We start from the raw sequence: 17,622 nt of genomic DNA, 5'->3' as shown, positions 1-17,622 counted from the left end.
ATCGATAAATTAAAATAAAATAAAAATACATACAGTTGGATTTCCAATTTTTTGCTCAAGAACATATTATACATTGATTTGTGTTAGTTAATGATTTAGATTTCATAGCTTAGAAACATTTATTTGAATAAATATCTCTTTGTAGGATTAGATATCTCTAAAAAAAAAAATGATTCTAGGTAAGGAGTAGAAAAAAATACCTCGAGTCAATATTCGAATACTGGACGCTACATGCTGAAGTAATCCATGTCATACTCGCAAAAAAAGCTTAAACGACCTTCAGCAAAAGGGTACCTGTACTGTGAGATCCCACATCAATTGGAAAGAGAACGAATGCCAGCGAGAACGTTGTACCTCGAAGGGGGGTGGGATTGTGAGATCCCACATCGGTTGGACAAGAGAATGAAACCTTCTTTATAAGGGTATGGAAACCTCCCCTAATATGCATTTTAAAAACTTAAGAGGAAACTGGAAAGAAAAAGCCCAAAGAAGACAATATCTACTAAGAGTGAGCTTGGACTCTTACAGTACCTATACCTGAAACCGATACAAACGAATAGGTAGAGAATACCTTGAGAATTAGTTTATTGAGAATTTGTTCTTAACCATAGTTTGCACAAGATGAATTAAATCATTACAAATTTTACCAAGCTTCCAAACTTTGTGTTTATGCATCAAATTCAGTAAAATTTGTCCAAGTCCATTACCCTCGCATTAAAGAACAAATCTTTGTATTGCACGCAAGAATGGACTGTGAAGTTGAAGAGAATCCAAGAGAATCCACACACAAGAGCACTTAAGTTGTCATTGTATGACGAGCACCTAACAATAAGTTAGTCAGTATATTAATGATTGTGTGCGGGTTGAGAATTATTAGGAGAGGAGTCCCACATTAGCTAAATAAGAGGATGATTATGGATTTATAAGTAAGGAATATATCTCCATTTGTTAGGATGAGAGTTTATGCTCAAAGTAGACAATATCATACCATTGTGAAGAGCCATAATTTCTAACATGGTATCAAAGTCATGCTCTTAACTTAGTCATGCCAATAGAATCCTCAAGTGTCAAACAAAGAAATTGTGAGCCTCGAAAGTGTAGTAAAAGGTGACTCAAGTGTCGAACAAAGGGTGTACTTTGTTTGAGGGCTCCAAAGAAGGAGTCAAGCATCAATTAAGGAGAGGCTATTCGAGAACTTTAAAAAAAGAGGCCTCATGGAAGACTCTATGGTATACTTTGTTCGAGGAAAAGATTGTTGAGGATTATTAAGAGTAATCCCACGTTGGCTAATTAAGAGGATGATTATGGGTTCACTAGCTAATTAAGAGGATGATTATGGGTTTATAAGTAAGGATTACATCTTTATTGGCATAAGGCCTTTTGGGAAACTAAAAACAAAATCACGAGAGCTCAAAATGGACAATATCATACCATTACGAAGATCCGTGATTCCTCACCTCGAGGATGGCATGAAGCAATGACTAGCGTGTGAAAAGAGCGCAAACCAAGGAAGGAATGCAAAGAAAAAAGAAGCCAGCCCACAACAAAAGAGCCTGTTAACAATCAAGAACACCCAGGATAATTACAGGACTCTTTGCAAGCAAAGTCCACTACTCATACCTCTCCCATGCCTCTCGACATCTCATCTCTAAATGAGCTGATTCCAGAACGGCCGAAATCGATCACAGGACAACTGAATACGATCACAGTGTTGCACTTCTCCCGAATATGACCTTCTTCCAAGCAAAAAAAAAAACACAAAAATAATCTTCTTGGAAATTATTCTCTTCATGTTCGTTATGACCTTCCAAGAACTACAAGAAAATCCCTTCATAGGAGAGGCACCACAAACAGATATCTATGTTCTATTCAAGGAAAGTAACAGAGAAGCCTTCTCTGTGATACTCTCTTCTTTTGGTATCAAAAAGTATAGATTTTCTCTCCTTATACCAATTATCATCACTCTCCAACTCCACAAAATGCTCCCCTTCCAATGAGATGGAAAAACATGCTACAACAGTTTCTTGTTTTGTACTAGAACACTTCACAGACATCTACATGTACTAAAACAGCAGAAGATTCCACAGAAATCGATACATTTCAGAATGCAAGCCCGATCCGAGCCCCAAATATATCATCTCTATAACCCATCTGATCCGAGCCCCAAAATTCTCATCTCTCACTAAATTTCAACTTCATCATTAGCTCGTCATACATAAATTCCTTTCTAACTTCAAAAAGGCTCTGTTTTAGTTTAGACAAAGTTGAATGTTTCAAAATGATACCTCTATCAATCATCTCATTAGCATACTTGACTGCTTCGGGCAACCTCTTTTGATCTTGGAGCCCTACAATCAAGAAATTACCAATCTCTTCAAGATCAGATTCATAAATTTTAACCATACATTTCCATACTTTTATGGCCCCATTTGGGTCTTCATTTTCAATGTAAATCCTGACTGCTGCTTTACAATTAGCATGGCTTGGAACAAACTCATTTTTAACCATTTCATCAAATATACTTGAAGCCTCTCTCAATTTCTTTTCCTTTAACAAGAACCGAAATAACAAATTGTAAGTTTCCAAATTCGGGAATGTTCCATAAGATATCATCTCATCTAACAGCCTTCTAGCTGCATCGGCGTCGTTTTGATGGCAACATAGAACAATCATCGAATTGTACATATGTGTATCGGGCTGAAAATTAATACTCTCCATGATTTCTTTCCAAAGATACTTCCCCGCTTTGACATCGCGATTCTTCGCACACTCATCAAGGGCAAGCTTGAAAAACTTAAATCCCGGATAGCACATCTTATCTTTCAATCTCTTGAAGGACATCAATGCCTCGTGCAGCCCATTGGGGTCCTTGAGCAATACACATAAGAAGGAATTATAAGCAGGGGTATTGGTGGGATCCCAACCAATTTGTTCTATCATCTCTACAAAGGTTTGTCTGGCACAGACTATATTTCCTTCACTTTCCCATCCTTCTAATACAATGGCATAAGAATCAGGGTCAGGCCTAATTTTACCTTTGGCTATCTGCAAAAACTCATCTGCATCCTTGGTGTTTCCATCCCTACATATAGCACTTAGAAGTGAATTCAATGCCACTACATCACGAGGACAACCATAACGATCCATAACCTCAAATGACACAATGGCATCCTTAACACGATTAGCAACTATATAACTACTAAACACAGAAGCAAAAGTAGCCAAAGAAATCAACCCTTCGTTCTTCATCGATTTCATAGCATCCCACATTGGTTCAAAATGTAAATTCTTACCCAACATGTCGACGATCAAATTCCACGCATAGGGACTGTGTTGGTCGTTGAGTTTCCGGCCAGACCACCGGAAGAACTTCATGGATGATCCCGGAAACTTGTAAGATAATTTCAGAACATCTTCTACATCTTCTCGACTAACCTGAACACCGGTCTCTTCCAGAACGATTTCGAGATCAATCGATGAGGCGTTGGCGATGATTTCACACAGTAATTTAATTTTGAAGGGCAAATTAGGGAAGTCGAGATACGAAACGAAATGTGGGGTTTTGCTCCTTGACGGTTCCGGTGAGGGATTGTTGAATCGAGTGTGAGAGGTCGATCTTGAGCGAATGGGAGTTCGAGCAGAAGAAGGGGAAGACGAAGATTGATGCTTCTTGCTTCGTTGGTGGCCATTGTCGGAGAGTCGTCTTTTGTTGTTCTCTCCCATGAATGTAGGAAATATTAGGAGAGTGAAAAAGCTGAACAACACGGAGAGACCAGAATCAGAGAACACAGCGATGGCGATTGTCAGTCCACTGTAAATCCATCGAACAAAAATTGAATTTCAGTTGTTTTAGGGTTTGGTGGGGAAGAACTGAAACAGGGAAGAACTGAAACAGGGAAGAAGCTAAAGATGTTATTATAAATAATTGAATTCAAACATCAATATGGATAGGGATTTTTACCTGCGAAAAATAAGATTTTACCATTTTACCGAATTTTTTTTTTTAACTTTTGTAACGTTATAAGTTAAATTAGGGCTTATGAAGTATGATTCCAATTTACCCACATGTTCGATGAGGAGAGGGATTCTTTGTTTAGACCAGTAATAAGATCGGGAGTAGAGAACATTTTTTCTCAGTTAAATAAATGGGGTCGGGATAAATTATATATAATTTTAAAACTCTAATGGTAATATTTAAACTAAATGTATGATATTAAAATTAAATTTTTTTAAAAGTTATATGTATATATATATAAGGTTTCAACACCCTTATAAATGGTGGTTTGTTCTCCTCCCAAACCAACGTGGGACATCACAATTCACTCCCTTCGGGGCCCAGCGTTCTCGCTGGTACTCTTTCCTTCCTCCTATCAATGTGGGACCGCCCCCAAATCCACCCCCTTTGGGGCCAGCGTCCTTATTGGCACACCGCTTTGTGTCTACCCCCCTTCGGAGAACAGCGAGAAGGCTAGCACATCGTCTAGTGTCTAGCTCTGATACTATTTGAAACGGCCCATATCTATCGCTAACAGATATTGTCCTCTTTGGGCGGGGACATCCGATAAAATTGGAACGATACAGAGAAGATTAGCATGGCCCCTGCGCAAGAATGACACACACAACTCGAGACCATGGCTCGTACATAGGGTAATGGTATTTATTTTCTTAGATTTATGCTAGAATACGATGTTTTTAACTTAAACTATTTAGTTTTTTTGTTGTGTCATTTTAAAAATGTTTTCGAAACAGGTAAGTCCATAGCTGTGTTTTAAGATAAAGATTACCTTTTATGAAATTTAGATGAACTCTTCCGCATTCAATGTTTATGGTACGTATACAGTAGCGACCTTAAATTAAGTAGAAAATTTCGGGTTATTATAGTTATATATATATATATATGTATATTTCGGGTTTTGTTATAAAATATATTTGATTTATTATGATTTTTTTTTATAATTTTTTAATAAATATTATATTGAAAGTTTAAAATTTTTTAAAAAAATAATAAACAGAGAAAAATTACTTAAGGAGTCCTAGCTCCCGATCCTCGCAAAAATGAATAGAGAATTTTGCGAAAATAGAAAATGAAATAGGTAGCGGAGATGGAAACGAGGAAGGATTCTCCGTCTCGCCCCCTCCCGTGAACATCTCTAATACGAAAATTTATACCTTATTATTTCTCTCCTAACTTTTTTTTTTTTCTTGCTATTCTTAATTCATCACAAAAAAAAAAAATAATAATAATACAAAAATTAATGAAAAAAAAGTTCAGGTCTTCCTATCTTCCTAACCCTGTTCGCTAGGATCTCCTCTATTTCTTTGCTGTCTCTTTGTTTCAGATCGATGCTCAGTCTCGTGATTACATTTCGCTGGTCGTCGTCCGGGTCAGGGTGATAGGGCTTCAGGTTACTCACATGAATTACTGGGTGGATTTTCATCCATGTGGGTAGCGCAACTCTGTAGAAGGTAGCCCCGATCTTACCAAAGTTTCAGTTCAAAGCAGTCTCATCTATACTAATTCTAATCTCGGACTTACTTATTTTATTTATCTAGTAGGATTACGATAAGTTTAACTTTTCTAATTCAATTGATTCTAATAAAATATCACAACCAATTCTTATTATCTTATTAACGGAATACAGTAACAGCGTTCTATATTAACTTAATAACAACATTAAGAAGGCACTGTAATGATATTTTGTTAAATTTTATCGATTGAAATGTTAATTATGTAATTACGCATTATTTTAACGCAATTAGTTTTGAAAAGTCTGATTAAAACGATCCAATTGGATTGAATTAAATGAATAAAAAGGAGATATTTTTTTAAAATAAATAAATATTAGCATTATAATATAAGGTTTTAGGTAGATGAAAGTATGCCAATAAATAAGCCAAAGTTAAGTGAAGTGGATTCATATCACATCACATCTTGATTTAAAGTAATAATAAGATCTTTACCTTCTACAATTCTTTAATAAAAGTGATGACATACAAATAATCACTTACCACATAAGTTTAAAAGCATATGGTATATATATATATATATATATATATATTTTTTTTTTTTTTTAAGACAAAAACATGATTACTTGTCGAACATTTTTAATTTTGAATCATGGTTTTTATATATGTATCATATTTGACCTTTTATTGCAGATAAAATCTTTATGATTAGGGATATTGATTAGGGATATTGAGTCTTCCAGTTTAGCATAAGTACTATTTTTGACGATTTATTATAAATAAATATTATATATCTATTTATTGCTTTTTCTATTTTCTTTGTAATTTATTTGATTCCGTAAATGATTATAAATATAGAACTTTCACCGCTATGCAGAGTGGTTTTAGTAAATATTCTCATGAAGAGACTACGAATGAATCTAGATCACATCAAGATGAGAGTGATCATGAAAATATGATAACTAAGTGATAAGAATCACGGTGTTCTAAATGAGAGCTCAATTGATTTCGGACGTGTTGCATTAGCCACTCGAGCACATCAACATTTGTTAGAAAGAACTATTTTTAATTTCATAAATCATGTAAAAGTCAAATGACTTATTCTCGTGGAGATTAAAGGGAATCGGAATAAATACGGTCCACAAGGGTCGAGAAACTATAAATAGCCACAATAAGTTATGTAAAATTCAGATTTGTGGATGAATGTAATTTAGATCTTGAGACGTTTCCCTTAGAAATGTGAGCATCATATTTGTCATTTCTAAGTTTCAAGCAATTTTTGTGGTAGAATTTCACCCGAGCCATTCAATCAAGCCTTGATCAAGTTCGATTGTGGAGTGACTCAATTTAGAACAAGGTTTCCAAATCTTGCTTCTAAATCTTCGATCGAGGTAATCTAATTCTAGCCTCTCTTGGTTGATCTAAATTTCGTATAAGGAGGTGTTAATTACTTAGATTCAAGAGTTCTTCTTGCTTCAACAAAAGCTTGGATCGTTGGGCTGAGGATTAGGGTTGCTTTATCACTAAGAAATACTCGAAAGAATTGTACTTATACCAACAAGATTCATCTTCTTTTTCGGTAGCTCAATCATAGAAACTCCATGGTTATGTGACCTCTAAGGAATTTTCCTAAAATACACGTGACTAAAGACAAAACATGCTGAAAATACTCGTGTTGGTCTATGAAGATAGTTTTCACTCTTAAGAAGCGATAAATAAGTAACGTGACCATGTTGTAACGGATGCAGATTCAATCGAAACTAAATATTTATTAAAAACTTATTAATGGTATTTTAATTTTTTTTCATCACCGACAGACCAAATGGGGGGAATGGAATCTGATTCCGGTCAATGGAAGTGGGCGATTTAGATCACATGCTCCAACACAAATGCCTTCAAAACATTTATTCTTTAATACCCATCATTATCACATTAGCTAACCTTTACCTAACAATCAATTACTCGTTCGTTCGGTCCCACTTTTAAGAACAACAACCTTCTTCGTTAATATGATACGGTTCACTTTGAGTATAACCTCTCGTGACTTTACTTTTAGTTTCTCTAAAATACCTCGTACAATAAAAACTGTGTTCTGACCTACTTTTCTTTGTGTTAGTGATAGAGAATAGTGTTAGGATTGCACAGCAACGCACATACTTGATTTAGATGAACACAAAGAACCGTACAAAGAAAGTGAAAACAGAAATATTGGCTAAAGGTTTATATTGATGACTTCAGACATGCACATAAGAGACTGCATAAAGTGTCAATGATATATATGGTTCAATTGACTGTATATAACTTCAACATATATAACCGTAGTCTTTTACTATATATAATCATTGACTTTATATGTCATTTACCATATATAATTTTACTATGTATAATCATTGAGTAAGCGGTAAATAAGTAGCAGGGTTGAAGTTTTTTTTCCTTAAGGTCTTCTTAACAATCCCGAACCTTGACACTCTCTTTCTTTGTTAGGTCAACTTAATTTTAAAAATACGAATCGAAACTTGATATGAAAACAAACAACTTTGTCCTTCCTGGCTACGTCTTAGAAAGCACAAACGAGCCACATGCAGATAAACTAATAAAATTATATCTTAAAAATTGAACAACCGAGAGGACATATCATAAAATAAATAATTCAATTATATGAACCAAACTTTTGTACATATGTTATTAGATTTTTGTTTATTGTATGTAGCCAAAGTCTATGCATGAAGGGGACATGAAATTATTTTAATGAATTATTTGGCTAAAGTCTAAACATGAAGTAAGGGAGGAAGGAGACCGATACGTAACACGTTACAAAATATTAATATCGGAATCTCACTTTATTAGTAACATGTATTCGAATACTTTTAAATTCAAACTATACGTCTATATTCATCTCTGACTGTTATTTTTAAAAATTCTATAAAAATAAAAAATTTTAATTATTAAAATTGTATCGAACCTTAAAAAATATCTAATGAATCCCTAAACTATCAACTAAATAAATTACATAATTAATTAGATTATCTAATAAATATTTTATAGTCCATTTGGGTTAGGTTTATTAGTTTTAAAAAAAACGTTGTTTAATTAATTAGATTATGTTAAAAAAAATATCTTGAACTGAATCGAGCTCAAATCATATAAATATCATTTAAAATTTAGTTGAAGTTATTGAATAAAATTTAAAATAAAAAAATAAAAAAAGAATATAAGACTGTGTTGATTATAAGAGATGTGAATCTGTTTATCCGACAGATTTCTTGAGTGTTCGAGTTTATTTAATATCTTTGTTATAATTTTATTTTGTTTTTAAAATGGAATATTCACTATTATTTTTGTTTTAATTTGGAATCTCTTTCCCTTTAGATTTGGTTCATCTTTGTGAAAAAAAAAAATAATAATAAAAAAGTAAAAAAAGTAAAAAGTGTATTATCATTAGTCATTAACTTGTTCCACTAGTAAAGTTGTTCGACTTAGTCGCTAATTATGATATAATTATAAGTTTGGAATAAAAATTTATCGACGTAAACAAAAAAAAATGTTAAAAAAGATCAATTTTTTAAAAAATGTATTTGTATTTAGGTTTAAACGGTCGTATTTCACGTTTTTTTGTATTAAAAAATAAATATATATCTTAACTAGTTGAATCCCGTTAAAATTAGCTATATGATGTTGTTGGTGTCAAACTAATAAAATTAAGGACGTAACTCTACAAGAAACAAAATTAAAAGTTCATCACTCGGATCAAACTTATATTTTAACCAAAATAATAAACAATATCACACGGTCTAGTTGAAACCAATATAAATCTTAACTTACCTATAATTATACCCATTAATTATGGTATATATCTTACACTAAGAGATCAGGAGATGGAATCTTTATTTGTAATTAACTATTGTTAGTTTGGTTCCTTTAATTGGTTCATGTTCTTGTATTTATTCGTGTTGAATTAGCCTTTTGTTATTCAATCTCTTGTTCTCCCGGAGGCGCGCGCACGCATAAGAACCATGAGCCCTCTGGTTTGATATGAAATTTGATTCCATTTTGAAGGTAAAGCAAGTGAGCTACCCCATATTCACCAATTCCAAGAGGGGTCTAAACGATGGCTGCAATTCATTCTTCCATTTCTTTGATTAATGTTCATCAGTTCATATTCTCCTCCCACCATTGAAGCAAAGCTAAAGCAGGCTTCAATTCTTTCCACTTTTCTATCTCTTTTTGCACTTCTCTTTGTGGGAATCTGTGATTTTGTGTTCTTTATTTTTTGGGTTTTTTTCGATTTCTGTGATTTCTTTGAGATCTGCTTCAAAATGGGTTTCTCCCTTTGTACTTGTTCTAACCCAAGGGAATCCCCTCTTATGTTAGATCATCACCATTGTCAGTATAATGAGGTAAACATTAGAACCCTTTTGAGAAAAATGATTTGGGAACGTGGGTTTGCGTGTATTCTTTCTCCTGCTCGTTTTCGCCGCAAGAATCAGGGGATTCAAGATGATGAACACCCTAATGTGGAAGGGAACAACGAGAATCTAGAGCATAATAACGCATGGTTGCTTGCGGAATCTGGTGGTTGCGGTGGGGAGTTGTTTAATTCTGATCCTCAGTCGGTTCATTCATCTTTTCGGTTTAGTTTTTGCTCTCAGATTGAGCTTGAAACTATGAACATCCCTTCTTCTACACCTCCGGCGACTGTTTTGATGGTGAATTTAGATAATGGAATGATGGCTGAAGCTCTCAACAAAGAATTAAAATGGCGGAGGATTGAATCTCTTGAAAAGAGCATTTCCCCTGTGGCTCATACCTTGATTAGATTCAGCTTCCGGGAAATTCTTTCTGCAACACGTAATTTCTCAACAGGTACTCTCAAAATCAATGACCCTTTTCGTTTTTGAACCAAAATTTTGTTATGTAATATTGAAGTTTCTTCAATGTTGTTGAATGTGGTAGGCAGAGTTCTTGGAAGAGGGGCATTGAGCTGCGTGTTCAGAGGGAGGGTTGGGTTTTTGAGAACTTCTGTGGCAATCAAACGTTTAGACAAGGAAGATAAAGAATCAACGAAGGCATTCTGCAGAGAGTTGATGATTGCTAGCTCTCTTCAGAATCCATTTATAGTTCCTCTTGTTGGATTCTGCATAGATCCAGAAGAGGGTTTGTTTTTGGTTTATAAATATGTTTCTGGTGGAAGTTTAGAAAGACATTTGCATGGTATGAGTTCTTGTTCTTGTGTTCTTGATTGCTTTGAAATTTAGTGAGTTGTTTTTGAGATTCTAATAGGATAGCCATTGCAGATAAGAAGAAGAGGGGAATGAGGGGTGGCTTGTCACTTCCTTGGTCGGTGAGATTCAAGATTGGTATTGGAATTGCTGAGGCTGTGGCATATCTTCACAATGGGACTGAAAGATGTGTGGTTCATAGAGACATTAAGCCTTCAAATATCCTTCTTTCATCCAAGAAAATGCCAAAGGTGAAAGAATTTTGTTGATTTTGTTTCGATATTCGTTTGGTTGTTTGATGTGCAACGAAGGAAAGAGATAGGGTAGGGAAATAGAGTGTGAGATCCCACGTCGGTTGGAGAGGAGAACGAAGCATTCCTTTTAAGGGTGTGGAAACCTCTCCCTAGTAGACGCGTTTTAACACCGTGAGGCTGATGACGATATGTAACGGGCCAAAGCGGACAATGTTTGTTAGCGGAGGAGCTTGGATTGTTACAAGTAGCATTAGAGCAGACAATGGGCGGTGTGCCTGCCTCCAAGGGGGTGGATTGTGAGATCCCATATTGGTTGGAGAGGAGAATGAAACATTCCTTATAAGGATGTGGAAACCTCTCCCTAGTAGACACGTTTAAAACCGTGATGCTGACGACGATACGTAACGGGTCAAAACGGACAATGTCTACTAGTGGGGGGCTTGGACTGTTAAAGTGGTATTAGAGCCAGATATCGGGCGGTGTGCCAACGAGGATGCTGGGCCCTCCAGGGGGGTGGATTGTGAGATCCCACATCGGTTGGAGAGGAGAACGAAGCATTCCTTATAAGGGTGTGGAAACAAAACCGTGAGGCTGACGATGATACGTAACGGGCCAAAGCGGACAATGTCTGCTAGCAGGGGGCTTGGACTGTTACAAGTGGTATCAAAGCTAGATATCGTCCGGTGTGCCAGCGAGGACGCAGGGCCCTCCAGGGGTGGATTGTGAGATCCCAAATCAATTGGAGAGGAGAACGAAGCATTCCTTATAAGGGTGTGGAAACAAAACCGTGAAGCTGACGACAATACGTAACGTGCCAAAGCGGACAATGTCTGCTAGCGGGGGGCTTGGACTATTACAAGTGGCATCATAGCAGACCCTGGCCCCCAAGGGGGTGGATTGTGAGATCCTACATCGGTTGGAGAGGAGAACGAAACATTCCTTGTAAGGGTGTGAAAACCTCTCCCTAACAAACGCTTTTTAAAACATTGAGGGAAAGCCAAAAAGGGACAATATCTGCTAGCGGTGAGCCTGTGTTCTTACATAGAAAGAAACGAATCAAGTCAACACTCGAAGATAATCTAAATGATCTCTTCAAATAAGTCTAATTACCAAATGTTAACCTTTGTTCTTATTCATCAATTGCTTGCAGTTATGTGATTTTGGGTTAGCAACATGGACTTCTGCTCCATTCGTGCCTTTCCTTTGCAAAACTGTCAAAGGAACATTTGGGTATGAACTCATTCTTGAGATATTCTAACGTAGGGGAAGGACGACGAGAATCTCTCGCCTTCCACGTTCGTGTTCCTTTTCGATTTACAATTTTCGATCTTATTTCTAGTTACCTAGCTCCAGAGTATTTCCAGCACGGGAAAGTATCAGATAAAACAGACGTCTATGCTCTAGGAGTCGTGTTATTGGAACTCGTAACGGGCAGGAAACCGATCGAAGCAAGAACACGTGGAGAGGAGAACTTGGTTCTATGGGTAAGTCATTATATCACTCTAATAATTTCATCTACTTTTGTTGGACTAGTGATTCTGTTCTGCACAAACTCATATGTAATAGAACATGACTATGCTCGTCAGTTACCTTTGTAAACGAGCTAAAACAGGTCTCTCTATAGGTTTGCCTTTCGTCTCCGCTTCGAATATTCTAGTATCATATAATTAGCCAAATCGTCTGAAGCATAAACAGAACCACCTTTGTACCGCTAACTATTATAGGAGTTCCCGATCTCGCATCCAAGTTGATATAATGTGATTCATATATCGAACTGTACTCCATGAAACCGTTCATCGGTGCAGTCTATAGTAGATGTTGTAATTGTCCTCATAACTTCAAAAAACTTCATATTTTCGTTCAGGCAAAGCCATTATTGCAGAAAGGGAAAGCAGCAATTACCGAGCTGCTCGATCCACTGGTAGCATGCACGACGAAGAATTCGAATCAAATAATTCAAATGATGGAAGCTGCTGCTGCCTGCATTACGAGTGAAGAATCGCGCAGGCCCGGGATCTTAGAGATCATTGCAATATTGAAAGGTGAAGAACAGCCTATGCCCTCCAGATCAAAGAGGTCAGGTTTCTTGGGGCATGGATGTGTGACTGATAGCTATTCTCAGTTTCAAAATACGAACAGCGAGATGATGACGGGTCATTTGGCGTTGGCCATGGCAGGACTAACCGAGTTCGAACAAGATGATTACGTTTTCTGTCGTTAAAAAGGTTACAGAAACATGGGATGAGGTACTGAAATAAGGAGTGGTTTTCTTGACTTTGATTGCTTTGTAGATCTGTGTAGTTGGGTGAACCATTAAGATTAGAGTATTGAAAGAGTGGTGAGACTGTAAATAGGCTGATTTTGTACAACACTTCCATGTATTTTTCCCCATTTTTCATGGAGGAAATATTATTAATCTTCATTGAAAAATTCATGTTTTATGCTATATGTTAGAGAAATCTAAAGTTTTATATTTAGTAGATTGACTCTTGAACTACAAAAACTCGTGTTATATAAACTAGAAATGTATTTGATAGAGAGGGAACGAGGTTGAAGGCAAATGATGGACACATAATGGGTCAAACCTGACAACCAATATCTATTAGCAATGGGTTTTGGCTGTTACAATTGGTATCACCACACCTTGAAACATTTAAAAACTATGAACCTGATGGTAGGGCTGTTACAATTGGTATGCACCATTCCTTAAGACATTTAAAAACTGTGAACCTGATGGCTATTCGTAATAGGTTGAACCTGATGGCTATACGTAACAGGTTGAACCTGATGGCTATACCGCTATACGTAACAGGCCGAACCTGATGGCTATACGTGATAGGTTGAACCTGATGGCTATACGTGATAGGTTGAACCTGATGGCTATACGTGATAGGTTGAACCTGATGGCTATACGTAACAGGTCGGACTGCCATACGTAACAGGCCGAACCTGATGGCTATACGACTATACGTAACAGGTCGAACCTGATGGCTATACGGCTATACGTAACATGCCGACTGTTACACTTGGTATCAGTGTACCATCGTCTCCAACGGCAGTGTACCATCGTCCCCAACGGCAGTGTACCATCGTCCCCAACTATGAACCTGATGGCTATACATAACAGGCCGAATTCGATGACTATACGTAACAAGTCGAACCCGATGGCTATACGTAACAGGGCGAACCTGACCCAATAGCTATACGTAACAGGGCGAACCCAATAGCTATACGTAACAGGCCGAACCCGACCCAATGGCTATACGTAACAGGCCGAACCCGAGGGCTATACGTAACAGGCCAAACATGTTACAATTGGTATCAGAGCCCATCGTCCCCAACAAGTAGTGTGCCAACGTCCCCAACGGGCCGTGGATAATGAGATCTCACGGAAAAGGGAATGAAACATTCATAAAAAGGTGTGGAAACATGTACTAGTGATAAGCTTGGACGTTACAAATGGTCAAAAGCAAGTTATACAAATCTAAACTAAACTTGTATAGAATGTTACCTTATACAATTAAGATTTTCAAGCTCAAACATGATAGGTTTTGGATGAATTATCGTCAAGAAGTGGTTGGTTGAGACAGATTCAAAGAAGTTTGCAGCTTAACATCCCAAACAATATTTCCATAATGCAAAATGTTCCAAATCAAGAACGACAAGAAAGATACATTTTTAAGAAAAAGAAAAAGAAGAAGAAACAAACATAAACAGAACAAGAACTCAAACAAACAAAAACAAGCGTATAAAAACATTATCTAGAAAATCTTTGCAACATCCTTCACTAATCCACGGTTGGCAAGGGCGAAATTTGTGAATTCTTCATACGAAATGAACCCGTCGCCATCAGTATCGATCTCGGCCATCATCCGATGAACTTCGTCGTTGGTAACAGAGCCAAGTGTTTTCAATGATTCCCCGAGCTCGGTTGAAGAGATCTTACCGTCGCCATTGGTATCAAAACGCTTGAAAATACGGTCACGGTCAACTTTGTCTTGAGCATCATCAGACATTATGATGTATCAAAAAAGCTTTGTGGTTTGAGGATTTGGTGAGTGGAGACAGAGAGAAGTTTGAAGAAGATGGTGAGTTATATAAAGAGCAGAGTTTATGGAGATTAAGGTGATCCTCAAATGTCGGATCATAGAGTTCAGATGGCCAAAAGAATGAAGAACTTGCAACGAATTTTGCCTAAATTATGATTTTATCATCACAGAAACATTCCAAATCACCGTGGAAAAAGAAATGTAGAACTCGCAATTAATATTCCTCCTCAATCATCTCAATATTCTAAATCGTACTTACGGATTTGATCCAGCCCTGGCGTGGCGGTCTTTCCTTCCAGAGATTTTTCAACAGAACTCGAAATTGAAGGAGAGAGCTCGGTGAAGTTGTTTCCGCCGTTTGTTGCTGCGGCGGCAATCAAGGTATACAGTCGCCGGCACTGATGCAAGCGCTCGCATTACGGCCTGGAGTTTCTTCACCGGCGTTTCGATTGACTGGAATCGGCCAGCCGCGGCCAGGTAATCCGGCCGATTCTTTGAGCAAGTCGGTAGGAGATTAGCGCAGATGGCGGAGACATTGATGTAGACATCGAGTTCAATCACATCGAGTGTAGTAATCTGGCTTATCTTGAGATTCAGCCAGCGGCGGCGAACTCCCAGTATTTGATCTTGATCCAGTGGCTCTGGCGAACTCGGATGAAATCGTTAGGGTTCGTCCCAGTTCATCTAGGTTTGAATGCACCCTACACTCTTGGGTTGTTCTAACCCTAACCACTTGTGCTCGAGCCTCCGGTCACATTTTAGAGAAATATTTTAGAAAACTTTGATATCATATAACTCGAATAGGAAGAGGAGACAACTAGTCATATCTCCTATACTAAAATTTTAGGTCATTTTAGTCATATTCGGTTAGACATGATTTTGGTGGACGGTCATACACACATCAACACATCATGAAATTGTAAAGACCGTAAGATAAGCATGTAAAAAGGGGTTTGGAACGAGCATCCGACCATGGACAGCACACCTTGGACAAACATGACCATACATTTGGCACACTCACACTCGACCGTTGATCGCACACTCACAAGATAACTTGTCATATCGATCCATCAAATTCTAAACAAACGTCACACACCTTTCAACTGATCTTCACTTTCTTTCTCTCTATCTTTATATAAACTAAGCAAAAACGCTAAACACTTTCAACTAGACGTTGCTTAAAGATGAAGAAAAAAGAGACCCTAAAGATATAAAGAATAAAATTTAGAATACTTTTATCCGTCATGATGTCAAGTTCATATTCCGAAGTATCTATCACATATCTCTTTATATACATCAGTACACGTAATGAGTATAAACGAGTACCCAAATGAATAAGTTTGGATATATTATTTAAAATAGCTACACCAAAAGCGTATACCAAAAATAAAAGTAATCATATTTCCGAGGGACCTTCGATTAATTTATACCTAAAACTCTAATATTCTTCCAACTCCTTTTTTTCTTTATTTCTTCCTCGATTAGATTTCAACTTTTTCCTTTATGAACAACTTTAATCTTCAACCATATAACGAGAAGAATAAAACAGCTCATATTACACGTATGATATTAACGGCTACCTAAACAGATATTTATTGTTATTGTTTCTTATATAAAAAGTATTTCTTTCAATAAACGTAGATTTTTGAAATGGTTTAAAAATACAGCAAAAAGTCCTCAATGATAACCCAGTATAAAATGACCCAAAAAAAATCCAAGAGTGAATATATATATATATATATAGTATTTTTACCGTTCATATGTTTGAAAATCATCGAATTTTAACTTTCCTCACAATAGTTCTTAAAAATAAAAATATTTATAGTAACTTTTCACACTCTTTTGACAGCATGACAGTTATTGTAATTCAGAAAACAAGTCAATCATGTGAAGATCTTGTTGGATGATGAAGGTCTCACGTCGGCTATGAGGCATTTTGGGAAGCCCGAAGCAAAGCCATGAGAGTTTAGGCTCAAAGTGGACAATATCATACCATTGTGGAGAGTCGTGTTCATCTAACATGGTATCAGAGTCATGCCCTAAACATAACTTCAAAAGAAAAGAAGTCGAGCCTCGATTAAGAGGAGGCGTTTGTGGGTGAAAAGTAATACAGTGAAGAATGGATAATGTGACGATGACATGACAAAACCCGTCAACTACCGAAAGAAAAAAAAGGAAGAAAAATGAAATAATAGGGAATTATTATTGATCTAATCTAAAGTCTTTTCAAACTCTTTTAATTATGATATCTATGGGGTTAATTGGATGAATGAATGATATTAATTTCATGGGAAATGGGTATTAACGCTTAATCCTCTTCAAACCCATGCCTCTACTTCTTCTCATCATTTCATTACCAACCAACTTTATGCTTTGCAAAAAGAGATTTAACTTCAAGATTGCAAAAAGGTTGAACACCTAATAATGATTTGAAAGGATGCCGAATTATGTGCTCGTTGCTTTACCTTTACGGTTGTTTTGAGGTCATATGTGATATCTAAGTAAATGAGGATTACGTGAATAAATCAATACCACATTCGACTGAAAGCAATCTTAAAGATAGGATGACTAAAATTTAAGCCTTTATTCTCGAGATTGGTACATTAAATTCTCCAAAGTCATTACATTAAGTTA

General features: G+C 36.5%; 3 protein-coding genes and 1 non-coding gene across 4 annotated transcripts; 2 read left to right on the top strand and 2 right to left on the bottom strand.

Annotated features, from left to right (window-relative positions):
* Window positions 1-548: 548 nt before the first annotated feature.
* On the bottom strand, window positions 549-3,903 carry LOC111776790 (pentatricopeptide repeat-containing protein At5g15010, mitochondrial). The gene has a single exon (XM_087127930.1). The coding sequence runs from the start codon at window positions 3,721-3,723 to the stop codon at window positions 2,173-2,175; it is 1,551 nt and encodes a 516-aa protein (XP_086984056.1). The 5' UTR covers window positions 3,724-3,903; the 3' UTR covers window positions 549-2,172.
* A 634-nt stretch (window positions 3,904-4,537) lies between these two features.
* LOC111782919 (U6 spliceosomal RNA) lies at window positions 4,538-4,644 on the top strand. Its single transcript, XR_002813235.2, has one exon. It is a non-coding gene; the product is annotated as a U6 spliceosomal RNA (small nuclear RNA).
* A 4,784-nt stretch (window positions 4,645-9,428) lies between these two features.
* LOC111781972 (putative serine/threonine-protein kinase PBL7) lies at window positions 9,429-13,385 on the top strand. Its single transcript, XM_023662726.2, has 6 exons — window positions 9,429-10,329; window positions 10,420-10,677; window positions 10,761-10,936; window positions 12,090-12,169; window positions 12,279-12,423; window positions 12,804-13,385. Exons 1-6 carry the CDS (start codon window positions 9,609-9,611, stop codon window positions 13,158-13,160), a joined length of 1,737 nt encoding a protein of 578 aa, XP_023518494.1. The 5' UTR covers window positions 9,429-9,608; the 3' UTR covers window positions 13,161-13,385.
* Window positions 13,386-14,530: 1,145 nt separating this feature from the next.
* On the bottom strand, window positions 14,531-15,796 carry LOC111807456 (polcalcin Che a 3). The gene has a single exon (XM_023693191.2). The coding sequence runs from the start codon at window positions 14,953-14,955 to the stop codon at window positions 14,701-14,703; it is 255 nt and encodes an 84-aa protein (XP_023548959.1). The 5' UTR covers window positions 14,956-15,796; the 3' UTR covers window positions 14,531-14,700.
* Between the last annotated feature and the right edge of the window lie 1,826 nt (window positions 15,797-17,622).

This window comes from Cucurbita pepo, chromosome 1 (genome assembly GCF_057944985.1).
Source record: "Cucurbita pepo subsp. pepo isolate OVF chromosome 1, ASM5794498v1, whole genome shotgun sequence".
Lineage (NCBI taxonomy): Eukaryota > Viridiplantae > Streptophyta > Magnoliopsida > Cucurbitales > Cucurbitaceae > Cucurbita > Cucurbita pepo.
Note: the sequence above shows the minus strand (reverse complement) of the source record. Positions and strands in the feature narration are given on the sequence as shown.